The sequence below is a fragment of the Penicillium vulpinum genome, assembly GCF_028829585.1.
Source record: "Penicillium vulpinum strain IBT 29486 chromosome Unknown utg000003l_segment0_segment0, whole genome shotgun sequence".
Classification (NCBI taxonomy): domain Eukaryota; kingdom Fungi; phylum Ascomycota; class Eurotiomycetes; order Eurotiales; family Aspergillaceae; genus Penicillium; species Penicillium vulpinum.
The window spans coordinates 2,359,791-2,386,883 of NW_026643243.1; the positions used below are offsets into that span (position 1 = coordinate 2,359,791).

At 46.0% G+C, this 27,093-nt stretch overlaps 10 protein-coding genes across 10 annotated transcripts; 3 read left to right on the forward strand and 7 right to left on the reverse strand.

Annotated features, from left to right (window-relative positions):
* Positions 1–1,383: 1,383 nt before the first annotated feature.
* Positions 1,384–2,967, reverse strand: N7479_006006 (uncharacterized protein; the record flags this gene model as incomplete). The annotated part of the gene is made up of 2 exons (XM_057253702.1): positions 1,384–2,861; positions 2,919–2,967. 2 exons carry the CDS (start codon positions 2,965–2,967, stop codon positions 1,384–1,386), a joined length of 1,527 nt encoding a protein of 508 aa, XP_057107564.1.
* A 2,751-nt stretch (positions 2,968–5,718) lies between these two features.
* N7479_006007 (uncharacterized protein) lies at positions 5,719–6,166 on the forward strand (the record flags this gene model as incomplete). The annotated part of the gene is made up of 3 exons (XM_057253703.1): positions 5,719–5,861; positions 5,933–6,030; positions 6,117–6,166. The coding sequence occupies 3 exons, from the start codon at positions 5,719–5,721 to the stop codon at positions 6,164–6,166; spliced, it is 291 nt and encodes a 96-aa protein (XP_057107565.1).
* A 308-nt stretch (positions 6,167–6,474) lies between these two features.
* N7479_006008 (amidohydrolase) lies at positions 6,475–8,088 on the reverse strand (the record flags this gene model as incomplete). Its single annotated transcript, XM_057253704.1, has 1 exon — positions 6,475–8,088. The coding sequence occupies one exon, from the start codon at positions 8,086–8,088 to the stop codon at positions 6,475–6,477; it is 1,614 nt and encodes a 537-aa protein (XP_057107566.1).
* A 2,703-nt stretch (positions 8,089–10,791) lies between these two features.
* N7479_006009 (uncharacterized protein) lies at positions 10,792–11,418 on the forward strand (the record flags this gene model as incomplete). Its single annotated transcript, XM_057253705.1, has 1 exon — positions 10,792–11,418. The coding sequence occupies one exon, from the start codon at positions 10,792–10,794 to the stop codon at positions 11,416–11,418; it is 627 nt and encodes a 208-aa protein (XP_057107567.1).
* Positions 11,419–11,723: 305 nt separating this feature from the next.
* N7479_006010 (uncharacterized protein) lies at positions 11,724–12,852 on the reverse strand (the record flags this gene model as incomplete). Its single annotated transcript, XM_057253706.1, has 3 exons — positions 11,724–12,235; positions 12,294–12,372; positions 12,589–12,852. 3 exons carry the CDS (start codon positions 12,850–12,852, stop codon positions 11,724–11,726), a joined length of 855 nt encoding a protein of 284 aa, XP_057107568.1.
* A 551-nt stretch (positions 12,853–13,403) lies between these two features.
* N7479_006011 (uncharacterized protein) lies at positions 13,404–14,698 on the reverse strand (the record flags this gene model as incomplete). Its single annotated transcript, XM_057253707.1, has 2 exons — positions 13,404–14,104; positions 14,164–14,698. The coding sequence occupies 2 exons, from the start codon at positions 14,696–14,698 to the stop codon at positions 13,404–13,406; spliced, it is 1,236 nt and encodes a 411-aa protein (XP_057107569.1).
* A 2,144-nt stretch (positions 14,699–16,842) lies between these two features.
* Positions 16,843–18,616, reverse strand: N7479_006012 (uncharacterized protein; the record flags this gene model as incomplete). The annotated part of the gene is made up of 3 exons (XM_057253708.1): positions 16,843–17,277; positions 17,337–17,853; positions 17,919–18,616. 3 exons carry the CDS (start codon positions 18,614–18,616, stop codon positions 16,843–16,845), a joined length of 1,650 nt encoding a protein of 549 aa, XP_057107570.1.
* A 1,681-nt stretch (positions 18,617–20,297) lies between these two features.
* On the reverse strand, positions 20,298–21,675 carry N7479_006013 (fatty acid desaturase; the record flags this gene model as incomplete). The annotated part of the gene is made up of 3 exons (XM_057253709.1): positions 20,298–20,606; positions 20,662–21,524; positions 21,585–21,675. 3 exons carry the CDS (start codon positions 21,673–21,675, stop codon positions 20,298–20,300), a joined length of 1,263 nt encoding a protein of 420 aa, XP_057107571.1.
* Positions 21,676–22,872: 1,197 nt separating this feature from the next.
* Positions 22,873–24,153, reverse strand: N7479_006014 (uncharacterized protein; the record flags this gene model as incomplete). The annotated part of the gene is given in 3 exon segments (XM_057253710.1): positions 22,873–23,523; positions 23,539–23,733; positions 23,785–24,153. The coding sequence occupies 3 exon segments, from the start codon at positions 24,151–24,153 to the stop codon at positions 22,873–22,875; spliced, it is 1,215 nt and encodes a 404-aa protein (XP_057107572.1).
* Positions 24,154–26,200: 2,047 nt separating this feature from the next.
* N7479_006015 (uncharacterized protein) lies at positions 26,201–26,855 on the forward strand (the record flags this gene model as incomplete). Its single annotated transcript, XM_057253711.1, has 3 exons — positions 26,201–26,486; positions 26,569–26,676; positions 26,743–26,855. The coding sequence occupies 3 exons, from the start codon at positions 26,201–26,203 to the stop codon at positions 26,853–26,855; spliced, it is 507 nt and encodes a 168-aa protein (XP_057107573.1).
* Between the last annotated feature and the right edge of the window lie 238 nt (positions 26,856–27,093).

A 27,093-nucleotide genomic window follows, 5' to 3' on the forward strand; every position in this document is an offset into this window, starting at 1 on the left:
ATCCATGTGCCCCAAGAATATACAATCATGTATAGTGATGCTATCTCCACCAACGGAGATCACCATCTTTAGATCGGCGTACATATATATATATCAGGATAGAATGTCTCATTATCGGACAAAAACACCACAGTTGACCACTAACTAGTTCATCTCTAGAACCGCCCCCTATCAACAATCGAACCAAAAAGAAATGGACACAGCAACAGAACCAAGATCGGCATGTATTACTACCTTTAAATAAGAATTCCACATTAATTCAGACCAGCGGAGCCCTACCGGATCCGAGAAATATCCAAGTGCACAATTCTCATACGGAATACAGAATTCAATCCTCATCAATATAGACTCTGGCTGGGGGTTTCAACTCTGACCAGGGTTTCCCTGCCCCTGAGAAGCTAATAGATACCCTCGACAGAGACCCTAGCTAGTGCAAATGCAGTATGTATGCTACTCCGTACTCTATATATGTAGTCATCAGACCATCGCACAGGGCACCGGGAATCAAGCCGTTTGATCGTCGTCCCTGAAACAATCTAGAAATTCGATTGAGCCCGAGAAACGTGGGGATGTTGTTTCTCTACTTATGCAAGGAACCCCATACGGAAAAACAGATCAGTCAACAACTTATCGAAAAAGAAGGGAGGCGGTTTAACCCGTCTGGCCCCCTATTCTTGGAGGAGTAGGACTACGGAGTATTCGGCTATTATTCCTAACCTGGTCGTTAAATCGTGGGTTGTGATACCGAGGTGTTTTTTGGGGTTGTTTCTTTTTTTTCTCTCCTAGTTGGTCAGTACTTCGTATGTGGCTGATATGTATATTATCATCAAAATAACAACAACATTAATCAATATAAACACTCGCATAAATGGCTTCAGAGCAACACACGTGGAAGGACAGATGGTGTGGAGGTTAAGGGGGGAACTTCATTTCGGGCTAGCGGCATAGCGGCGCGTCTGTTCTAAACCGCAATCTGGAATATCTCCGACCTGCTTTTCAAGTTCTATGCGGGATTCCCCCTGATTCAAACTATATTGATGTTTTGCTTATTGAGTTCCACGTGTTTCTTGGCATTTACAATCTGGTTGAATTCACTTGGTTTGCATGTGTTTTTGCTCGTGCGGTGGCTTCATGGGGTGAGAATTACGTTGGTTGTCTTAGATCTGGTCCCTAAGTCGGACCAAACTAAAAGGTAGCTTTCAAAATCCCATGGCCAAGCTTTTGGGGAACCCCCTGGGGCACAGGCAGGTCTTGGTATACTCTATCAGGAAAAATACTGAACTTAGACGCGAGAAAATATTCAGTGAAGATAAGAAAAAAAACTCTAAAGTCTTTTGATATGCAATATGTCTTCAAAATGCTCTATTTACAAAGCAAAACCCATCAGACAGAGTCGATACTCTTCCTCCTCTTTTCCACCATGGCCTCTTTCATGAACGGACTCCGTGCTCGGATCTCTTTACCCCAGACCAGCACCAATATCGGGGCAAAAGACAGAGCCAGCGCGATGAAGGCTAGTACTGTACTAGCCCACTGGAGACCAAGATGAGAATACATGCTCATAGTAGCCAGAGGCAGGAATGCCGCCAGGGTGTTCTCGCCAGTGGCAATGATACCCATACAGCTACCCGCGTATTTGCTGTATGCATCGACTACATAGTCGGAGATTCCCGTCACGACAATGACACTACCGGCCCCTACCATGGCGAGACCAATGGCCGGTGCGATCCACGGAAAATTGGGGTACGATGTCCAGGCGTATGTGAACATACCACCGGAGATGCCGAATATACCGCCCAAAATGGCGAGGTATAGCCGAGCCTCGGGGATAGGTGTACCAGGGATTTCCTTGTTGCGGGATGCTGAGTCAAAGTAAAGCTTGCCCGAGAACAAGGTAACCACCCATCCCAGAAGCTCTCCGACCACGACGGCTGCTTGGACGTATCCGGCTTGCGAGGGTGTCCAGCCATACAACTCTGCGAATACCTGATCAACAGATTGCGTAAACAGATACAATGTACCGACGGTAAAGGCGGACCATAGCGCGGATACAAACACCACTGACTCGGTGAAAAACAGCAAAAGAGGCCTGCTCGCGCTGTGGCCTACGATGCTCAGAATAGACTGGTGCTGTGTGTCGATTTCATGCTGGGTATAGGCATTCTTGCCTTCACGTCGCAGAGCCTTAGCCCGCTGTCCCAGGATTGCAATCCCACGACACTCCCTAAACAAGAAAAAGTATAGAGGGAAGAAAGCACCATACCACATGAGCTGGATATAGCCAATCCACCTCCATGTGAGAGCCTGGTAGATAGCAGCTCCAATGACGGGTCCAATGCTGCTACCTGACAGGTAGGCAACGATGAAAAGACTGACAGGGACGTTGCGATTTTTCTCTGTGTCCCAGACATTCCCAATTACCGTGCCAGACGTATTGGCAAGGATAGAGACACATCCTCCAGCGAAGAATCTCGTTATTACCAAGGTGTAAAAATTCTGTGCCACAGCCTGGGGTACGACAAAACAGAGGAAGGTCACATACGTGCCCAAAAACACCCATCGCACACCAAAGTCCTCCATGAGCGGGAGGACAAGCAAGGAGAAGCAGCCACCGCCAACGGCCCAGGATGTGACGGGCCAGTAAGAGTGAGGGAAATTTGCGTCTGAAATGTCAAAGCGCTCATTCATAGTTTCGTGGGCTACTGTGAATATTGTGCCGTTGATCATGGTCATAAAGGTGGCGAATACAGCGAGGGCAGTGAGAAGCCATTTCTCGCACAGAGACCAGTTGTATGGGTTTCCGGGGTCTTGCGGTCCATCCCAGGACACAATCGTGACATCTTTGCTGGGATGTTGATGATCTGTGTCACTGTTAGTCAATATTCTGGGTCTCAATTGCCGGTAATGTTCTGGTTTACCTATTGTCTGATCATCATGGCCGGACACATCACCACGTGCGAACACCATGCCGATCCTACCACGATTGAACGGAACTCTTCAAGGCTGTTCCTGAATCACAGATTCTTGTTGTCTTGGTGCTTCTATTCTGCGTGGGGAGAGTGAACCAAACTTGAAGGTATGATGTAATTTTTCACCTCAAAAGTTTTTATATAGATCGTAGTCGAAAGCGGCCATGTGATTTTCTCAACCTCAAAGTATCAGAAAACAGAGAATCCAGCTACATTTAAACCCGTCTAAGTAGCGAAAAATTTTCTGTGCACACCATCTCAACAGATCCGAACAGAGTGATTCTCTCCACATGGCCCGGTTCTCCAGATAATAGCCCAATTAGGACTAGTCACACTATGCTCCAGGGTCGATTTCAACTTCGCACAACATGGTTGGTTCATGACGTTGCTTTGACCGGCTCTTCTTTTGATCTGCTTAGAAGAAGGAATTAGCTAAATGATCTACTTCTGCACTCCACATTGGCTTTGTTGGCCCTGTGCGATTCATCCTGTGACGAATCATATTCGGCTGACTCCGCGCCATGCACCTCGAGCTAGACGGTTCTCGTCGATTGGGCTTAGAAGACGATATTTCCGATATTTTGCTCTGGTTATCATCTATTATTCCGCGTTAAGCGAGCTCGCAACTTCGATATCGGATCGCTGGCTGTATGAAGCAGCCAAGACGTAGTGGAGTCTGATGGCTCACCTTATGAAGCCAAGAGAATGGCTTATTTTACTCTAATCACTACATATCAATCAAAGCGTTTTAGGTAAAATGCTGGCTCTTCAAGTGACTAGGATAGCATGTGTTGTTGAGCCTTTGTTCCGTTAGACATCCATATTGGGTCTTTGCTCTGTCCCCATATCCGTCAGTCACTTTTTAGCGTAATATTCAAATTCCTATTATTGTTCTGACTATGTACACATGTATTTTGTATCTTTATAAAACCATCAACCTATTAATAGCACTTAACGGTCGCTTCAGCCGCACATCATCAATCTTTTAAAGTTCAATCTCGATATCTATTACGCCGTAGATATTTCAAAATTGTAGAAGCGAATCTTTGAATTTAGATCCGAGCTCTGCCGCCAAACTACTAGTATCCGTTGCGGATCGATTCCATTCCCACGATCGCATTTCATTGCCTAATAGGTACTAGTCTGTTTTCTTGTTCAGGCAACTGCTTCCCTGCCTGCATGTATCTACAAAGTACACTCAACAAATACATCTGGCTCGGCCTTATAGTTCATTATTGCGTGAATCTACACATGCAAAGTGAGGACTGTTCCCAGCAGGGCCTCATTTATTTCAAGGTGAGGTTACTCCTTATCTAAGGAAGCTTTCAATGTTCTATAGGCACATCGCTGTCTTCTTTGCCGCTTTCCTCTGCATTCGGCCAATTTTCTGTTCACGCGGTCGCTTTGTTAGTCGCGTACGCGATCACTTTCCTGTTCGAGTGGTCACTTTATTGATCGCACGCGCTGTCGCTTTTCGGTTCGCGATCACGTTTCTATTTGCGCAGTCGCTTTGTTGGTATCTACATATCGAGTAGAAATAAGCGGCACAATAAGTGTTTTGTAAATAGTTTTTAAGACATAAATGAACAAAGGGGCGAAACAGGAAGACTATATATCCTAGCCAACTAGGTAATACCTATGTGACATGAGTGCGCCATTATATGGGTCGTGTAATGAAAACCAACACGATTCAAGCCATAGCTCTTTGTATTGGCATTGGTCGTGGGGAGTACGCCTGGAGGCCGAAGATAGACGTTTGGGGATCTGTTGTGACTGGGACCGGCACAAAGGAGCAGACTAACATAAACTAAGCAAATTAATACTAAACCACGCGATGAAACCAGAACATAAGTCATTAGACTCAAATCCCGATGATTCCCCTAATTGACAGCAGTCGGGCATGGTCGCGAGGCACATCCATCACCGTATCGCTGTCCTGTTCTACTCATACGGTCGCGCCAATAGCCCGTTTGTGTCACCAGCAAGTCAGGAACAGAACTCAATATTATATAATATAATATTTGTCTTCCAAATCCACTGCTAATCTATATGCAACATACCTCGACCTCAGAAAGAATTTATGAAGAATAAGACTACGAAAGATTCCTTGCGAGAACTCCGAATGAGGGTTTCAATTCACTCAGCATAACTTGTGATACATTCCTAGAAAATAATTATTTCGAGAAACACATGACCACGAGCCTGGCATCGCGACAACCACCACTCTCCACAACCAAGTATTTCACTGGTTATGGCTGTATGTTGTGATAAATGAGCAAGGACCACTAAATATATATTTAATACACATTCCATAGTCCATAAAACAGTCGAAAAGGCGAGAACATTACTAATTTTGCCATCGTGTCGTTGACGAGCACTTGACCTCATACCGATTTGGCCATGATCAACTATCTTCTTGTGTAACACTCAACTCAGCTTCGTGTGAGTATCACAACAGCTAATCTCCTTTTGTATTTCCTCATCAATGTTTAGGATAACTGACATTCCTTGTTCAAATACCAGGGATCAAGATGTCTCTGATAGGTTCACATAAAGTCTTTATATCATACATTTGCCACACCCAACTTATGACATCGGCGACTCTCCCCCGCATTTAACAAAGCATAAATAGTTTATTTCCTCTCAGTTTTCGACATCCCTGCCAAAAGGTTTACATCTGATCCTCTTACATATATCAACTATTGATTTGCCACTACACAGTCTACTACCTGTGGACACTAGCTTTAACATGGTCAACACTACCATTGATCAAAACCCGTTAGATCCCAACTACGAAAAACGCCGCAGCTCTCTCGGAAGCATGGAAGATCAAAATAAAGCCCAATCTGGTTCTAGCGATCAGAATATCATGGTAGACAGAGAAGTTGCCCCGTGCGTTCAGACCACAATCCTAGAAGCTTGTCTTGACGTATCTCGTAACTGACCCAATTAAAATAAAACAGCTCTTCCCGTGCAATGTGTTCGGATCTTTCACAACAGCATGCTTCTGAAGATCTCAAAAAGCACACAGAGCGCAGGTCTTCACAGGAGGTAGATCACTGTATGTCTTCGTTACACCCGACCTATGGCACTGGGATCGTATTCAATGTACTAACGAGCACTAGCTTCTTTTCTTTCTGATTTAAGTATCGACCGTGAACTACAAGAGCACCCCGAACAATTCGGAGAGTAATTGAGGTTCATATACTTTGTTGGACTCAGGACTACAAGCAAGTTCCAGAGGAAGACTGGATTGGAACGTGGACTGATGCCTTCATGAAGTAACGAATAGCTGTAAATTAAACAACTGTAAATTGATACTATACATTTTACTTGTGTGCTGTAAGTCGTATATTGTGTCGGCCTCAATTTCTTCTCGAGGCAAAAGCGTGTACTGGTGATGTCACCGTGATGTCCACCCCGCACATAAAGACCCAACGTCATTAAGGAACAGAAAATCAATTGTAATTTCTTTATATATCTGGCATTCTCCTGGATAATTAGCCTATGAACTATTGCTGTCGACACTTCCATCAAAGGTCTTCTTCCCCCGATACCAAGTCTGGCAGACACGCGCCTCAAGCAATGTCTCCGGCCTCCACTGCATATCAACAACTAAGAAATCCGCATATAATCCGCTCCGTACACTTCCAGTCCAGGAGTCAGCAAACCGCGCATAAGCCGCACCAGCCGTAGCAGCATTAGCCGCTTCCGCTAAACCCAACCTGAAATGTGCGTTTACAGTATCATCCGTCTCGGCCTCAAGCGCCGAGCGCCTAGTAGTAGCATTGTAAAGATTAGGGAAAGGAAAGTGAGCTGCAGTAGGGGCATCCGTGCCTATCGCAATAGGAGCACCTCCATCGAAAAATTCCTTATATGCGAATGCGCGCTTACAGCGATCGGGGCCCACAAGGCCAGGCCACGCCTTGAAAAGCATGGGATCTGAGTGCACAGGCTGGATCGAGGCGGTGATACCCAGCTGACCTAGTCGCTTGGCGTCTTCCGAGGTTGTCAGCTCTAGATGTTCGATTCTGTGTCTTCGGCCTGGGGTGCCGACTCTCGATAACACGTTGATTGTTTGGTGGACTGCTCTATCGCCTATCGCATGAATTGCGCATTGGATGCCCGCTGAGTCGGCACGCTGGATTACTTCTTGTAGCATATCCTCTGGCCAGATTGGTTCGATGGGATCAGATTTACCAGTGTACGGTTGGAGAAGAGCGGCAGTGCATCCGTCGACAACGCCATCGCAGATGAGCTTTATTCCGAGGACATGGAAATCTGGCTGGTTATACTGGTTGTGTAACTCGATTGCTCGATCCACGTATTTGAGGTTGGCGCTTTGATCCGCTGAGAAGGGCACCAGCCAGTGTACGCCGATGTGGAATGGGATGGTATGATCGCGACGGTAGAGATTCAGAATCTCCCATGTTCCTTCGTCCATAGCCATATCCACAAGTCCGGTATACCCGGCAGCGGCGTATGCAGCAACTGCAGTGTCCAAGGCACTCAGTTTGTCTTCTGTGGAGGTAACACTTTCTAGATAAGGCCATGCAAGGTTCATCATAGCAGATTCGTCAAGTAGGCCTGAGGCTTTTCCGTTTTCATCACGGTGAATGGTTCCGCCGGGAAGATCGGGGGCTGTATGAGCCCCCATTTCATCCAGAGCCGCTGCGCTGCACCACATGGAGTGGAGGTCGAAGGAGTCGATAAAGATGGGACGTGGGTCGATACCATCCAGCATACTTGCTAGTGCGACTCCGTTGGTGGATGATTGGATCCAGCCTCTGCATAATATGTGCGGCATAGATGGATGGGCTTCAGCGTAAGATTTAATGGTTTCACGAATTTGTTCAAGGGAGGTGCATGCGATGAGATCCGCTTTGCGCAATGATTGCCCGTATTGAAGGATGTGTACATGAGCATCGATGAAGCCTGGAAGGACAGTGCGATCTTCCAGGTCAATGATAGTTGCATTTTCTGGGATGGTTATTCCATCGAGGGAGCCGACATGGGAGATCTTATCATTCTCGATGATCATGCTTTCGGCAAAGTCCCCCTCGTTATTTGAGCCTTGCGATGGCATGAAGATGCGCCCATTCTTGAAAACAGATGTCATGATTCCCAGTTTTGTATGACTTTGAAGCTATGCAAAAAAAATAATGCGGCGTTTCTCAAAGTATTTATTGCTTCATGCGGGGAAGTCGGAATGTCCTTTGGCTATTTAACCCGGACTTCTCCAGGACTTTCCGTTTAAGAACATTCAAGGGTGGAGAAGTGGGATTTGGGCTGTGCTATCTCCAAGATAGCGAGATTGGCCCAACATATTGTAATCTAGCCGACCCTAGAGGGATATTGCTGGCTTGGAAGGACCGGCCAATAAACTACATACCGATTGGATAGGAGAAGAGGGGTGGAAGGTTCAAGGGTTGGACATTAGATGAAAAAAGATCATAACTCATGAACTCCCCCCTTATTCCATCAAACCAGCCAATGGTCGAGCAGTAACTCGATCACCTTCTTCCTTGGTCTAGTGGTGATGATTTCCGCTTGTCATTAATACCGATAAGCGCGGGAGACCGGGGTTCGATTCCCCGAGGGAGAGATTTCTTTTTTGCTCCTGTTTCTTTTTGTGTCTTCATTTTATCCCTTCAAATTGCGTCGATATTGAATGGGATGGGTGTCATTTCGTTAGTAATGACTTGTCTTTGCCTTCAGCTCGTCTTGTTCAATTAATTGCCTTGGTAAAACAATAGCGGAAATTTCAGCAAAAAAATTCCGACGTGAACATATCAAGTGGGGCCGTAGTAAATACATATTGTAGCTTTGGCTGTGGTGAATGCTGGCATTCTTTGGAGCGCGACTCATTGCCTTTAATGTCTCTCTGTTAAATAATCCTTGATGTGTCACCTATTATTATGTATAAATGGAGTTTAGCCAAATTGGCAGTTGCGCACTACAATACGATTAGTACTATTAGTGCGGGGTGATGATAGTATATATATATACCTACAAGTCATGGCCACCTTGTGTAGTCCCTTCCTATCCAAATACCCTAGATGTAATAAATATTTGAAAAACAAAAAAAGAATGACATACAACAGTGAGGATTCGCTGGTGGTCACCCACCCAACTACTAACTCACCGGCGTGTGGCTTAAGTACGGCTGAGCGGACGGGAAGCCCTGTTTTCCACACCCTATGGTCGTATGTGATCAAAGGCTGACAGGGAAGAGACATATACTGTAAATAATTGGGTAGAAATAGACCTATTTGGGTGTTGAAAAGAGCGGGTAAACTAGGTAAGAAGCTAGTTAATTGCGTGGTTTTATATTATATCCATGAATTAGGAAATGTCCATAGTTTCGTAATAAAGTAAGTACCTGAAAGCCCTAAACCTCTATTGTTTTTGCTGAATGGCTGAAAGTTGAATCTAGTAAATATATATACTATACGCGCTCTGCTCTATAGCGGTATACGGCCGGCAGAAAGAAGCAAAGTGGAAGCACGGGCGGCAGCCAATCAGCGGTCGCAAAAATGGAAGCAAAAGACAGATTGGCAAATATATATGGTTGATACTACCTCCCAACGTCTTACACACCTATGGAAGTGCATAATTTAAATGTGATTAATTGGCGACGGCTGTTGACTGTCATCCTAAATGGAAGATGCTGGCTACTGGGCATAAATGGTTCATAACTAAATATGTAGTATTACGAATGCCGAGAAAAGAGTACGTATCTATATAGTGGCGATGTAAATATTCCAAGCACTGCCAATATCCATTGCAAACACCCAGACGCGTCAAAATTAATATCTATCGGCATTGATGCCGATGTAGACTGATTCGATTTCATTGCAGGTATTGATGACCTTTTTAACTAACACAAAAAACGTGACTAGGTGGGCCCTAAGTGTGGTACATCGTAGACTCTTTCAATACTCTGGACTAATAATGACTTCCCACGGATGGTGATCGACGAAAATTTTGTACAGAAGTTGCGCAGACAGTGCATGACTCGCTATGAGCGTAAAATATTGTATCTGACAATAAATTGCCTTATGACCACTCGGATCGCCCCCACAACCCCACGTTCATGATCAGGCGGCGATGACACCTTTCAAGCACCAGTCAGACGCAATACTTTATACAGAGAAAGGCAGCAACGATTCTTTCCAAGTATAGTTTGCTGGCCCCCAGAAAATGATGTCATTTCAATATCCAAGAGTCTCTGAGCTCAATAATAATAAAGAGGCGTGTACAAACTATAGAAGGTGTGCGTAATGCAATTGGGACTTAGCAAACGGCAAACGGACAGAACACCGAGCCCACCCTAAGCTCTGGAGGAATATTAAGACCTGTTTGAGAAAAAGGGCCGCCAGTCTCGCTAGAATAGAGCATCGGGTAATCTCATAGCAGGACGTGGACCCAGCCCCCAAAATCCGATATTGTAGGGCAAAGGATTGCACGATCAACGATCCCTGGGGCGCCTCTTCCCGTTTGATCGGCAATTTTTGGGGTCACGAAGCTGCAATTGGCCGTTTGTAGTGGAGCCTGGGAACATAGCGCGATGGGCTCTTTCGGGCTGTGCCGCAAGAGCCCCAGCATTGCGATGATTTTAGTTGGCATAGCCTTCTAGGTTGTGACAACGCATTACGCATTACGCATTACGCATTGGGCGTATTTAAACATACATAGTGTCCCCAGATGTATGCTGGTTCTTTATTTTTTTTTCATTAATTAGCCCGCAGAGACTGCTTTTCACATACATTTCGTCTTCTCTACCTTATACTTCACCTATATACTGTCTTCAACCGTCATCATGCAGTACAAGTCGCTCACAGCCCTCCTCTTTGCCAGCATGGCCATCGCCGCTCCGGCCGACACCAATACCGAGTCCGAATCCGCAGATACAGACTCGGAATTCACCATTCCCTCCTCTATTGCCGTCGTTCTTGCAACCGGCATCCCTACCTCGTTCTGGGCCGAAGCCACCAACACCGCTGCTTTCCTTTCTCAAGTCGAGCAAGGAATTGTCTCAAACAACTGGCCCAGCTGGTACAGCAGCCTCCCCGACAGTGTGAAGGAGTATGTAACCACTGCGGTTGAAGATTATTATCCTTCCTTTGCATCCTCCATCGCCGCCGAGATCACCAGCTCCGGCGCTAGCAGTTCCAGCCCCAGCACTGCCGAGGCCACCTCTACGGGTGCTTCTAGCTCCGATGCTTCATCCTCTGAGGCCTCGTCTTCTGCCGATTCGTCTTCTACTATTACGGATTCACCGTCCTCCTCTGCTGCCACCAGCTCGGATGCTGCTTCTTCCTCTGCTTCGGCTTCAGAGTCCGGATCTGCTTCATCCACTTCTGCCGATGGTGGTGCCGCCCCTACTGGTATCGCTATGAGTCTTGTGGGCGCTGCTGGTGTTCTGGGTCTTGCTCTCGCCTTGTAGGAACAGTGAATATTAGAAATTTTGAAGCATCTACGGTGGACTCGGGGGCACTTTCTTTTTTTGCATATCTTCGCTACAAAATGACTGTCCAGTCCTCATATTTTTGACGGAATTATTGAGTCCCGATCGCAAGCTTATACTTTATGTACGTACTACTTAATTTAGTCAATATGACTGCATCATTGGTTGTGGGCAGAATTTCATTGGTGGTTTCAAGTATTGTATATCCTGTTGCGTATCTCCCCCCCCCCCCCCCCCCCAACAACTTAAGCGCCTGTGGTCAATGTGTGGTCTCCATCATTGCCTTATTCCGCACCGGAAGGACCTGTATCTTTCTTCTTTCCCTTATTCTTGGTCTTGGTACCCTCGCCGCTCCCCTTCTTAGGAGAAGGAACCCAGGGAATGAAAATGTACTCGCGGCAGGTCGGAGTAGCTGGGACTTCGGATTTAACATTTGAGCTTCCCACACTGCCATCGTCATTGTGGGCTGAGGTGCCAGGTTTGATTGGATCATGGGCAGACATACTTGTGTTGTCTGCGACTATCATGGGACCCCAACCGGAAAAACCCAGATTGTGACGGGGCTGGGAATCAGGCTGTCTGGTATTGGGACGAGAGCGGGATGTTTCAGCTTGGAACTCTTGGGCCCTGTGGGAGGCCCCCTTGATATCTTCCTCGCTATCGTATTTGACCTTTCCCTTACTCTCATCTGAGATCTTGATGCCTCTGTCAGGTTGAGATGAGAGATTTGATGTAGTCGGGGTTAGGGCTGGTTTCATTGGGCCGGGGACGAGGTTGGTGAGCGATTCTATGTCTGCTGCTCTATATTAGTATATAATAACCAACAAACTGACTGGCGAAGACTGTAAACTCACATTTTAGGTCAGAATTGACAGGGCCAACATCTTGTTTCCCCATAGTTCCTGCAGCGTCCTGTTGTCCCTGTACTACAGGCTAGTATGAAGCCTGCATCATGCGTTGCGGGTAACCCAATTCGATGAAATGGTGATTTTCCGCAGAAATCTCAACCAACCTTCCCTTGACACGACAGTGGTATATGCCATTTCCCTGTAGATGAAAGAAATCTGCGGTCGATGCTGCAGAAAGTACATCCATCCAAGTGACAATGGGGTATTTATGCCGGGTCAATTGAACGCGTCCTCTGCATACTCTCTTGTCCCGCACAGGTTTTGTATGTGCTTCAATGAAAGCAGGAGTAACCAAGGAAAAGGGAGGACCACCGAAGAACTTGTTGAGCGCGTTCTCAAGCTCAGCGTCAGAACCTGAGGCCACAGACTTAGTTCCTTTAGGAACACTCTTGGGGGATTGAATTGGGTCATTGGCTCCATCCTGTGTTTCATGCAATGGTTCCACTCGGTCAATAACAGCGTCCTTCTCAGTCGAGGATGGTAGAACGGGATCCTGCGTGGGCATCATGCTAGTGGCGGCTGTTCATGCGATAGCAATGAAAGGTGAATTGAGCACAAAAACGAAGAATGGGAGTGTTCAAAGGCTTTTATTTGAAAGGTATGTGTCGTGAGTATGATGAAAAGGATTTAGACGAAGGATTAAGATGGAAGATGGAATAATTCAGACTCTGTATCGATAACGAGGTTTGTTTATTTTACTATGAATACATACAATGGGACCAAAACACAGCAGTTGATCCCAATTCCTCCCGCAGGGAGTATGCGCGGTCTTTATGGCGGTCTTCATCTGTTTACACTGATACTGGGCATTATCGAATTTGTGAACCTGATAAAAATGAATTCATTGAGTAGTGGGCATAACAATCCATGATGAAATTCCTTCGTTTCCTCCTAGATAGCCTCCCAGCTATTATTCATCTGCAAGCCCTCCACTGTAATCAACCCTCTCAACTCACTGCCTTTGTGCCCAATCCCAATCCTAGCAAGACTATGCCGACTAAAAGCAGTTGTCAGTAAAGTTAGTTTCCTATTAAGATTGGAGTAATGGGCAGTCTCCTAGTCCTTGCTTTTCTTGTATTCGGGATACAATGCCCAAGAACCTTTCATTTTGAATCGCTGGAGGAGAGCACCCATACTCCGGGAAGCTCCGAACATGTTGTAGTATTCTAGTTCGATTTCGGGGCCAGTAGATCCTTTGTCAATCAGGGACTTCAAAAATGCTCGTCCCTCGTCCTTCTCAAATTGAGAGTATCTCATGAACCTCAATTGTGGCCTGCTTGGAGAGTTGCTTCCAGACTCCATGGGAAGGGACTCAGCTTGGTGTCCCTTGGATTGGGCTGAGTGGGAAGTCATCTCGGAAGTGAGGCCAGACGGTTTAGTATTGGCATTTGAATTGCCTTTGGAATTGACGTTGGCATTGGCGTTAGTATTCGTGTTTCCGAGCTCAGTGTTGTCCATGGAGGAGGGGATATTGCCGCCGACCGATCCAGCATTGAAATTGTTGCTGTGTGACATACGGCTGGCCTCTATGGCGAGTTTGTATAAACGCAGCCCAGCGGTCTCATCCGAAATCTGGGGTGTGCCGATGTGGTTGATTTGAGAAACTTTGGATGTTTCGGGCTCAGCCAGATCATTCCTAGCAACCCCAGGGATTTGCAGTTGAGGAACTCCATCGTTTTTAGTGGAACTAGAGCTCGCAGCATGAATGGGCGGAGTTGGATCCAGAAGGTTTAAAGATGTATGAACTGCATTGGCAACTGTTTAATTGGGATGTTAGTATCGAAATAAAATAGCCCATAGAAGAGTGTGGACTTACATTGGATGAGAGACTGGTGTGTCTGGTTTAGGTAGGTGAATAGCTTGAGGCGCACCCGAGTCTCCTTCTGCTCGTCCGATAACATGTTCAATGGCTGCAAATGTGGTTCTGTGACGCCGGCAAGGATTTCGATGTAATTGGCCTCATCGAGCTCGATCAGGCTTCCCCGAACTCTGCATCGGTACATGCCATTCTCTTGTAGTTGAAAATGGCCAGGAGTGGGTGCTTCACGAAGCACATCGGTCCATTCGATGGATTCATTGACGTTGCCATCGATAATGCGCGGGCGCGGCTCGCTAAAGATTCTAGCGGCTGCCCTTTCCATCTCGAACCAACTAATCAAGTCGCTGAATTGTGGTGCCAATGGCCCTTCCTTCGCAATGATCTCGCCATAACCGGTGTATTTCCTGTAAGCATCACTAATCTTGTGCTGCAAAGTAATGAATGGACTGATATTCACGTCGGTTTCAGTCAGCGAGACGCCACGAGCCCCTACCGGGTCCGAAACCTCAGTAAGGGAGTCGCGATCATCCATAGTTGTTTCTCGAGTGCTTGAAGTGTAAAATGAATAAGCTTTTTGTAATTGCAGAAACAGAATCATGAAATGCGACGCGGGGGAGGAACTGGGATGGGAAAATGCGGGTGTAAGTACAAATAGAGAAGCAAAAGGAACTATCAATGAAGAACGCGGTCTATTGAATGAATACAAACGTTGTATTAGCAGCGAGATTTCCATTTCCATTCCATTTCCATTCGAGTCCGAGCTGTTAATAAAGATTAATTACATTCACACCAATGAACGTAGGCAATTTGAGAAGGAAAGACAATGAATGATGCACTATACTTTAGTGTACTTTTGTATGGACTCGATAAACAAAACCGACATATTGGTAGACAGGCAGCAGGTATATAATTCTGAGTAGCTAAATGGATATATTAGCCTTACAGCGGCTGGTCCGTAATGGTCCTATTAGTGTTGCACAAGAATACAAAGGGGCATAGGGCTCAGAGTTGCGTGCACCTAATAGATACCTACATAGCTGCTTAGATTTAGCCTGAAACTGGTCTCACAGAAAATAGGAGTACCTGAAATATAATTAGGGAGACCTTATTAAGCATAGTAACCTATCTAGATGCTAGCCTCAAGGTAGAATGAAGCTTTTCATCCATACTGATTCGTATCATCATATTTCAGAGTGGGTTGAATGAACTCCTATCACAATTTCCCATCTATATAACACTCAATATCAATACGTGGGGACATGATTGACATGGTATATGTAGTGAGCCAGGTACTCCTGATGCCAAATCCAGACATCCGGATATCTACTAGGTGCATACGATCCTGAGTGCTATGCCCCTTTGTAGACCAACAACACCGCGACTGGCCACTCCGAGACATATGACGCTGAGACGCTGAGACGCTGAGACCGACGACCATGAGACCGACGACGCTGAGACCTGAGACTACAACGCTGATCATAACTCCCCGAAGACTAGGGCAACCTACAATAATACACACATATGGGGCATCCAGGGGGAAGATGCTTGAGTTTTTAGGATTGAGTTTTTAGGCTTCCTTTAACACCGCTCCATATCGTGCACTGCAAATTGATTGAAACTGTCACCGTCAGGTGACCATGTCACCTGACCCGGCGACTATAGGATAGTCCGCAGATAGGGAATACAAGCATCTTTCCTTCCCCTGAGCATTCACGCTTACAGAAACTGTTCCCACAGTACAAATCTCCATATAGGGAATGACTCTTAAGATATCGTATTCGGTCAAGCGCTAAGCATGCCTTCGCTGTGTTGGTGCGCACCCGTAAACATCTAGTTAGTAATGGGTACATCCATTTGAAAATTATGTACTTTTTCTACGGAATATCCATACAAAAAGCACAAAGGCCACAAGCCTTCTAACAAAATGAAGTCATCTTTGTCATATCCCACGCTGTCTACCGGAGCGACTACGACAATCACTGAGGGCGCTGAGGACAGTAATGATACTGAGACCAGAGGACACGGACGTGGTCGCGGCCGAGGAGGTTGACGTGGAGGGAAGCGCGGGGGGGGGGGGGGCTGAGAAGTAGCATGATTAATTTGTAGAGTATATCAATGTATAAATCAATGAATTGTACGATTTTTTCTGATCAAAATGCAGGGCTTTTTACTATGTAAACCAGAATTACTATGGTGGTGGCAGAATACATGGTAGAATTATCGGTCGCACCTAATTAGGAAGACGGTACTGAAAAACCGGGTAGGAGGGGGGGGGGGTTGTGTGAGCCAAAGGGGGGTGGGTCATATCAATTCCCTTAATATATACATAGCTTTGAGGAGAATATGTAAAACATCTATTACTAGTTGCATAAGAGTTGCATTTCCCAATCGCAACGAGATCGCAGCTAAGGGCAAGTACTTTTAGCTGCAATAATGAAAGGCTAAGAAGAGATAATGACAGCCAGGCTCCAAATCCAGGCTAAACTATATCTACATCTGATAAGAGAGTAAAGAGAAGAGAAGAAGGAGTGATTCTCTACCCACAAATAGAAACTAGATAGCTTGATAGCTACATCATTACTTTACAACCCGGCACAGCATCTACACAAATGCTCAATCTCAACAAGTTCTCACTAACAAGCCCTCACCAATAATGAATAATAAAGAGAAATTTCTCTAGTGGTTATATGGCTGGTTACGATACCACGATTTGCCAGTAGTCCAATCCCACCAAAGGCTGGTAGCGTCGTCCACATCCAAATACTGATTGCCACATGAATGCTGGAAGGGCTTGTTAAAGTCATCCTTGAAGTTGGCCGCCCTGAAGAACTCCGCCGTCTTATCCTTATCATTTTCACAGATCGGCCCGCACCAGTCTGGACGTTCGTCCCAGCCGTACGGATGGAGGATACCCCCCTTCCGGGAGTAACGGAAGCTGGGGTCAATGGTTTTACTGATATCGCACACGGGGATAGTCCAAAGACCTTCCATGCTCGCACCGTCTGAGTGAAGTTCTGAAGCGAACATATCACCCACACGATTGGTAAAGGTGTCCTGGGTGTAGTTGTTTCCAGCAGCCCGGAAGGACTTGAGAGAGGACTTGATGGCGTCCTAGAAGGGGAAACTGGTTAGTATGTAATGTGTACTGAATCAGCGTCGCGACCACGAACCTGTGGTTTGAGATTCTTCCAGAATGGCCCAGAGCCGCCCTCCGTCTCTAACCGAGGAGATGCACCCATGCGATCAGACCCCCAGGGCCGAGAAACCCATCCCTGAGGCTTCCTCTTTACGCCACCACCACTCTCCTTCTGCCAGAAGTATAGGTACCAGGCGCGGTTGTCCTCATCGCAGATATAATTGTCGTCGGGGGCAGAAATACCATGGCCGATGCCCTGGCCATCGCCGCAAGCGCCGCCGCCAAGAATGAAAACACGCTGCATGCGCCAAAGAGAATTGATCATCATGGACTGAATGAGAGCGATCATCGTATCACGAGCTCCGTTCTTCTGCAATCCCGGGTAGTCAACCCACGCTCCACCCTGGAGATATTTGCGGATATCGCCAGAGTTTCCGTAGCCATTACCGAACATCAGCTCGTTGTTGATACTCACAAATGAGCCAGCGATACTATTCACTGCCTGTCCCATCATATGGCCGAGATTTGACTGTGTAATATCATTTGAGGTCCTACGCAAGGGGATGTTAGTAATAGTAGATTGCCAGAGGTCTCTCTCGGCCAGGGAAGAGCTCACACCGAAGAAATGGATATGCCGGCTGCATTTATTCCACCGGTAACCAAAGCCGAGCTTGATGCCACAATGGCGGGCACACTACCCGCCAGAGTCGCTGCGAGAGCAGGTGCAGCCAAGGCGCCAGCAAGAAGGGCAAGCAGGGTACCGAATATATTCAGGAGCTGCTTCAAGAGCGTCGAATCCCAGTTGTTCTCGTCGAACCAGAAGTTATTCACTATCTCATCGTTGTCCAGGGCCGCAACCACGGCAGGGATATTGAACGACTCATCCAGACCGAGGAAGAAGCCATGGAGGTTGTTGATTGCCTGCAGAACATAGTATGCCTCCTCGGTGTTGTTGCCTAGGGCGTTGAGCTTGGGGTTATCGCAGACCGGGATCTCACAGTTGCCGTCGTTGCCGTTGTTCTGGCACGACCAGCCGGGCTGGCCTAGTGCATATTGGCCGAAAGCACCAGCGAATCCGTGTGCGTTGCTCGTCCGCCTGGCGGCGTTCACAGTCCACCATTTCTCAAGCCAGTTATCGGTGTCGGCCTGGTTCCATTTTTCAATGGAGGGATTCTCCGTGTACTTCGCAACTGGGCCGCAGGCGTCCTCCTGTCGGCGGATGTTTTTGTTGGATGGGCCATGGGGAACAGCGGTTGCTTGGAGGACAACCGCTGCCCATGTGCCCATAGAAAGCAGAAGAGATGCAAAAATCATCACCGAACAAGTCTACACTTGGGATTGTAGCTCTGAGAAGTTTTGATATGAAAAATGAGTATTCTGCACATTTACGGCGTATATATATCTTGTGAATTGGCGCTATCAACAATCGGGAAAGTGGATTTAGCATACGGCTGACAATATCCTTTTCTTTTGGCAGTCTGCGAGCAATTTCCAGAGAAATTAGCATTATACAAAAAGGCACATGGTGCAGGAATGAGCGAGAAAGCGTGCCAATGGCGTTCTTTCCTGAAGTAGCTTCTTATATGGATATAGAGCACAGTTTAACAAAATTCTCCCTCCACTCTATATTCTGCACAGTCCATAGTTCCTATCAGATGATACCGAATTGGGATTCCTGGTAGTAATAGTTCATCACCATATCAGTCGACCTAAGTAGAATTACAACTTTAGCCAGTCTTCTAAGTACTTATTCATGGGTTTATAATATTGTTTAGAAAATGCCAATCCTAATGTTATCTAAGCGAGCCTCGTACCCGTAGACTGTTCCGCTGTGGAGGATGCATTTTGGAGCGGTTTTCAAAGGTCGGCACGAACTAGCCGATTGGCCTATTGGATTTTAAAAAATACCTCCAATTATAAGAAATCGGGGGCTCAAAAAGCACGATAGGCTCAAAAGCATGGGCCGCAGATGGATAAATGTTCCTGCTTCTTGCCAGTCCATTTGGAATAAGGGATGCGTTTACTTTCAGGGCTTTGAGCAGGGATAGAAAAATATGGAAGAATAGGCCTTCCATATATTCTTTGTCTAAAGAACTATGCATTACTAGTTGAACATGATCTGAAAGTATTTCAATCATGAGACTAGGCCCCCGAAGGTAGGATTTGTTTGTCTCTTATTTCCATCCAATCTATGTCCCGTTTGATAATGGTTAGACATTAGTAAAGAACTCCTAAGTGGCCAGTTAAACCCCGCAAACGGGCTGAACCCACAGTAGGTGCTAATCCGACCAACCTACCTAGTATTCCCTATATGATTTTCCTAATTAAGCTATGCCAAGACGTATCAATCTGTTGATTTGCTATACAATACGGTTAGCTTGGATTATATATAGATTCCGAGATTTTTTACAGTGTCCAGGGTTTGTGGTCTGAAATCAGTCATTTTGAAGGAAGTGATGGTCCGCCAGCCATGTTACATGCCTATGTATGGAGTAGCTAAGCGAGCTAAATGCATATACCCGAAATAATCTTCATCAACACCACCAGAAGTTGCTTAATACTTTCCTCGGTGAGTGCTGCTAGTTGCTGATCATGCACACAGTTATACATACGCTATGATTCTGATTTCATATGGACTTGTGGAATTGAAGCTATTTTTGATGTGAAGATCTTACCTTTGAGTCGTGGCAATAATACAGAATACACCCCCAAAGCACCCAGGGTGAGGTTAACCGAATCATAGACAAGCGCTATGGTTCAGTAGGTCCAATCCGTAGTGTCAATATATATCACGAGAACAGGATTTCCAAAGTGACCGACAAACACTTTATACAAGGAATATACAAACCTTGGACCTTTAAGTGAAACGAGTTCTCGGGTGTCGGCAGAATATATTCAATGCGAAATATCTATGAACTCTTTTGTGAAAACAGTAAATTAGGAACCAGGAACAGAATTGTCTTATCGGGAACAAGCTTTCAAAAGCCAGTGCCTTCTATTCCCTCTTTTTCGAAGATGGTTGGGGCATTTTTCGCGTCCGACGACGTAGCATCTCTACTCGTTCTTCCATGGTCCAGTTGACCTGATCACCGATGGGGATCAGACATTTGGCCAGGAAGTCGTAGTTCTTCCGGAGCAAGTTCACAGTAATGAAGATGTAATCGACATTTCGGAAGACCAGGGCGTTTTCCTTAGCATATATGTCCTTTTGCTTGAGGAAAGCAACAGGATGATCTCTCCAGTGGCGGCGCGGGTTCAGGTGGTGAGAAGTGTGGTAGCCGTCATTGAAAGAGAATCGGTTACTCTGGTATTTTTGTCAGTCTTGGTTGCATATGTTCAGCAGGTTGATAGAAGCTCACCGGCACATCAATCAGTGTGATACTGGACAGGTAGTCAGAATTAGGGTCGGATGGATCCACAAAAGCATGCTGGCCCCAGTTTCCAACCATCAAGCCCAAGCGCATGACGGTGAGCGGAAGAATGAATACGAACGTGGTCGCGCGGGCATTGACGTAGTTGTAGAGCATATAAATGGCGACGTAGTTACCTACCTCCCAAAAGGCACATTTCGCTGCATACTTGTATTGCCCTTTTCTCCAGAAGTACATTGGGAGTTCCAGCCAAATGAAAAAGAGGAATCGACCCACATAGGTCAGGAAGTCGGGGAGGCTGTCGCGGTCGTAGAACATGGTTGTGCTCAAATCTTCCTCACCGTTACCCTCAACATGGTGGTGCTTGATGTGATGGTAAAAGTAAGAGTTCCACGTGTGTCCATGCATGGGGTCTAGCAGGTATGGGAAAAGCATATCGAACAGATATAATTTTGACTTCAGGACTCCATTCTGGTGGATGTGTTGGTGCTTCATCAGCGTGAAGGCGCCACAATAAAACCCTTGCATGAGCCAATGCAAGGCACCGTGGAGATAAGAGAAACGGTAATATAGGAATGCGGCACTTGGGACAATAGTGGTGAAGTAAAGTATAAGGTGCGTTAACATGACCACATCGGTCTGATATCGCACGATCCCCTGAGCCCAGTTGATGTATGGCGTGAGCACGTACTTCTGGATGGGCGCGGGTAGCTTGGCCCGCAGCAGCGGGGTATCCCAGAATTGGGAGACAGTGGGATCAAATTCTATGTGAGAAGGATCATTGAGATTGTGGAGCTTTTGTACTGTTTCTTCAGTGCTCAGCTTGTCCAATGGCTGTGCACTTGTTTTGTCTACATGTGTGTTAGTTTGTTATTTGTCGATTTATTTGATCGACAATGCAGGAGCATTACCATCTGAGCTGAGTTGAGGCTGAACAATAGCATCAATCACCAGTCGGTCTTGGTAAGTGAGCTCGGGATCTGTGTATGTAGAGGGATCCATGATGTCTTAGTATGACAGAGTCTAGTCTTCTGGTTAATGCTGTCAAATGTACTCCAGCGGGCGCTCACTCACCCGAGTCAAAAAAGCTGACTATAACGGACTTCTTAGATAATTTCCGGGATTTCCGGGTTTATAAAGATAATAGATGCCTAGCAGATACCCTGGACAAGTCTCCTAATAAGACAACGCGTCAGGGGCGCGAAGAGATTTCGGGAGCTCTCAACTGTGGGTCCAGGAATCAACAAGTTATGTGAAGTGTCAAAACAACATTTGAACATTTTGAATGTTTCTATAACATTTGATTTTGTATTTATAAATATAGCTGAAGCTATCCCTTGCCGTCCGAGAGTAGTTGAAGGTCTCGCTGTTCATACATCATGGTTCTGCTACTCCGTATAACACCCCAACCTGGTTCAGGGGGCTCTTGGGCGGGAAACATTTCCCCTGAACATCCCAGCAACTTAGCTTTAAGGGGAAATTCCAGCTAATGTACAAAATGTGTGTAGAGTTATAGGGTAATTTCGATTTACGGGGCATAATTCGTAGTTTTTGATGAATAGGAGAATTATAATCTACATTCCCTGAGGGCCTGGCAGAAGATCATCGCTAATAATAAAAAATAAGCAGTGGGCCCACCTGCGTATAACATGTTGAAGCTTAGAAATAGGTTAGATCAAGCATAATATAGAGTGAATGCGAAGCTTTGTGTTGTATAAAAAGGTGTAAATATTTCAACAAAATCAATCGTTTTGGTATCAAAGACACGCCACGCCATATGGACTGTAATGATGAAAGCCGAGAGAAAAGACCAAAAAACCAACATCTGGCCTTAATAGCCAAGATGTTGCCAAGATAATGGAATGGTTGGCGAGGGAATAGCGGTGACTTTCTTCGATATGTGAGTTCAAATTCCTCCCTGTGCTAGAGAACTTCAAAGACCTTGGTACACAATACCTTGTCTGGGTTTAGAAGGCCACTGCACTGCAGAGGTTGACCCGAGGACCTACCCGGCCCTATCCAAAGCACTTACAAAGAAATATCGGCCTATTGGGATGGTGGGAATAGATATTTCCGTTTCAAAACTGTCGAAATTTCCCTAAGAAGACTGATTCTCCTTCGACATCCTCAACATCGGTTCCGTGCAAAGTCCACATAGACACTTCCGTGGCCCCATTCCAACTCACATACACTCTTCCATCATCCACAGCACTCAGGTGTGGCCTGAGGATGACCAATCCAGGCACTCTTCGAGATCCGGTAGCTGCGAATTTCCCCGCTATCGAAGAAAGCCTGGGGGCCCATATGAACATTGCAGAGCAGGGATCCATTCGAGGCATATTCGGCCCAGTTCGCGTTCAGGCCAAATCCTAGAACCACATTGCCGCTATCCAAAATCTGCATCGATCCACTATTATCGGTGAGAACATTGTTTGGACTGATATATTCATGCTGCAGCTGGACAGTCATTTTCTCTGTATCCAAAAACAGCGTCAAACCCCGGGTTGGACTTGTCACAGGACGGCCGGGGCAGTTCCCGTTATCGAAAATGGAAACAATTCGGCCATTTTCGTGGAATCGGGAATGGTGCTGACCATTGAAGTCCGTCGCGGCCCCACCGGATAGGTCTTTGAACATGTTTGCCTTTCCTGCAAGCTTCCAGATTACAGCGCCTGTCCGACTGTCCACATAGACAATGGAGCTCATCATTCGACGGGAAATGGGATAATTGCCAAGGTCGTCTTTATCGATGCTATTGACATGGAAGAGATCTGGCGCGGTTTTTTCGGTTTTTCCATCGCCCGGTTGGAAGTGATAGTACTCTTCGAAGCTGTAATGGTCCGAAGCTCGCTACTCAAATAATACCTCTCCTGTCTGGAACCCTGCATCCAGAATAAGTTCGACTTCTAGCGGTGCCTGAAAGGCTGTTTGGTTCACTGCGAAGACACCATTGATAACCAGAAGTGCTGTCCCCGAGGGGCTCAGGGTTAACTCATGCGCATCAAGCTGCCACCCATTGCCTGAACGGATTTGGTGAGCTTCCTCGTAGCGGGAGTTTATCTAAAAAACATTAGAACCTTCCCAATGCTACGCCACAAACTGACAACTTACCAGTGCATAATAGCTCGAGTCTTCAGAAAGGGAGACAATGTAGTTCTCCCCCCGAAAGGATTGTATGTCTGCTGTCACATACCCGCTCGTGTGCCAGACAAGATACCCTTTTGTGTCGAGAAGCATCACTCCCGGAATATTCACCTGGTTTCCCCAGTTGGGCACAACGGTGTAAATGCTTCCATTATAACACTGCACACTTTCCTTGTGAACGTTCAGGATAGGTCCAATGGCATTGGATGAGTGGTACAGCTGGTGAGGCCATCTGTCGAACGCTCCGAGGTCATATGGTCGCGATTGATACAGCGGAGGGGCATCAGCCAATGACTCGCATGCCACTAAGAGCAGCGCCACAATTTTTAAAATCATTGTTGGACATCCTATAGCACCGGCCTGTAGCTAGCCGATGTTGGGGATTTATTCCAGTCTCTCCTGCGCCAAGCAGATCTGCGCGGGCGAACCTTAGGGGAAGTCTTGGAGCTTTTGGTTTAGCTTTTGGTTTAGTGAGGTATTTGCGTTTGGTCTGCTTGTGAGCTTTCTGTTTGCTTTTCGTTTGCAATTTTCTTCGTAAGGACTACTTTGTTGGGAGTAGCTTGCGCAATGCTAGCAGCGCCTTCTTTTAGAGCTCACCAATTATCTTGTGGGCTATTTTTCATAATTCTAATATCAGAAGCAATCTGATTGTTTCACCCAACTTCTGGGTTGATAGAGCGTCAGCTTCACCGGATGAAATTATCGTTAATAATAAGGCCTTGTCGGGAATGCTTTCGTGGGAGCAGAGGAAGCATCAATGTGGATTGAATTGCTATATATCAAGCAGAGTTGTTTGCTTTAAGAGAGACTATTTAAGGATCTTCGACGTGGAATGCGAGATGAATCTGAACAGGTTAACTGCTGTTATGATGCAAAATAGATGATTGAAATTTGGGTATGGGAGAGGACCTCAAGAAGACGGCTATATTATCATGCGTGTAGATCCACGAGCATGCTCCATGCCTAGGCACAGCCTGCATATGTAGGAATTGCGGAGTACAGTGGTGTTTCAGAATCCTAGGAATAGGCGAGTTAATTGTGGTCTATCTGATCCAATTGATCTGATTATCTCACGGTCGCAACGTGAAGGTAACCCACCTCTATGTACGGAGTACAGCTTGTAGGATATTAATTACATTATACGGAGTAGTACTAGTGATGCCAATACTGGCGGGTCTCTTGGCCATAGAACCGACCTTGGTTGCAACTGCATATCACGATCTTGCATGAAATTGATGTCAATATACTTTGTAGGGGTTATATATTAGACCCCACAGTACCACAATAATTGCAACTGTCAGTGAGAAACAATATGCATATCTTCAATTGAAGTCTCAAAAAAAGAGCCTTTGGCCGATAGGGCAATATAGGAGTTATGTTCAACTTGTCGCCTCAGGCTTCCAATAATTAAGCTACGACACCATAGCCTTGGTATAACTAATGCTAGTTTATTAGCTTTGAATAATCGCCGATTGCTTCGAGTCTGATGCCATAAGATTGGGATTTGCAGAAACAACCTTGGAATACAACACTTGGCACATGCGGGGAGGTTGTCCCCTTACATCGTTCTAATAAGCAACATGCAGACTCGAACGGACTCGAACTCCAATCAATTTGAACATCAATTACAGTAAAACCCCCTCTTTGTCTCAGCCCATCATCTTGATAGTCATATGATATGTTCCAAGGTAGTAAATAGCCGGTTCCTTTGCCTGAATCACTTCTTACTAACATTTTCCGACAAATGGGCTTCGAGAAAGACGGAACATGTCTCAGCCATTAACGAGCGATGTCACAACAGATATTGAATATAGTAACATCATAATTTTCATAGATGCCCGAAGCTGAAGATAAATAAGAAAATGTCTCACATCCCCTCCGCCAATGCTTTAGTGTCTAGTAGTTCGTCGCAACCCCAGTGGCACTAAGCCTTGATCTAGTAAGATTTTCGCCGCCTCGGCACATCACTGGTTCAGACCCATTTTTAGCAGGTCTGTTGACATCATGACCTCTAGCGATCAGTGCAATATCAGATTTTGATCGGGTTATTCATGGGTTAGTGAATGCTTTTCCCCGGTCATACACAATTTAACGGAGGGTCCGACTGGAGGGTCTGTACAGAAATGGAGTGATTAATTCCCCAAAGAGCAAGTACTCAGAAAATCGGCCATAAGAGACATGGTAGATATGATATGTATCTCCACAGTTAGAACCCGTTTGAAAACAAACCGTGCATATAAATATTGCTAGTTTTCCCTCCTGACTCCTGACCATATGGGTTTTGACTTTTAACTCAGAACCCCCGACCCCCAACCTCCAACCTTCGGACTTTCACATCCAACCTTCAACTCACATCACCAAACACGTCATATTAAATTTCAAGATGAAGTTCCTCACATCCCTTCTCTTGCTGGCTACCTCCACCATTGCAGTTCCTGTCGCTAGTACCGCCAAGCATTTCCACCTGAAATCCAGCGGCGCCACAATTGCGGCTCACAACAACCTATATGTCTACGCCTACCACACGGGCGCAGGTCTCAACGACGCTGTGCTCACAAAGGATGCTAGTATCGCCAGCCCTATCTATCTGAATGGAACGAATGCACTCTTCGATTTGCAGACCGACTTCCCTTGGGGAATGATCGCCACTGGCAACACCAACTATGCATGTGAGTATTGCCACATATTTTGGAAAAGGTTTCCTGTTTCACAATTCAGTATGGACTGACCTAATATTTTTGTTCACTTTAGCTTGGTCACCTATCGTTATCAATGCCGGCGATGGCGGCACCGACGGTTTCTCCGTCAAAGGAAACAACTTTCAATGGTCGGAAGCGAACGGGTTCGGTGGCTGGCTCGGTAAGAGAACCCCACGTCTTCGCTCTTCCTCACTTTTTTAAGATCGTGACATTAACGTCTCCACAGTTTGTGACTGGATCCACAATGCACCCCAGCTATTCTACTTGAACCGATACTACGATGCCATCATCCCCTCCAGCTGCTCCAAGGTCCAGTTGAAGACCGAATATATCAAGTAGATATTCCCACGGTCGCTCAGGGTGATTTGGCTCTCTATAATGGCACCTAATTATGGATGGTCAGGAGTCGGGGCCTCCTAATGTTTATTAGTTAATAGCGATCTCAACGAATAATGAATATGAAATGCTTGCTCTCTTGCTATGTACATTCTGCTAGTTCAAGACGGGGATATCAAAAAAAACATACTAGCAGGAGAAAGGATCGGAACATCAATCAACCACGTGACAATCATGTTTC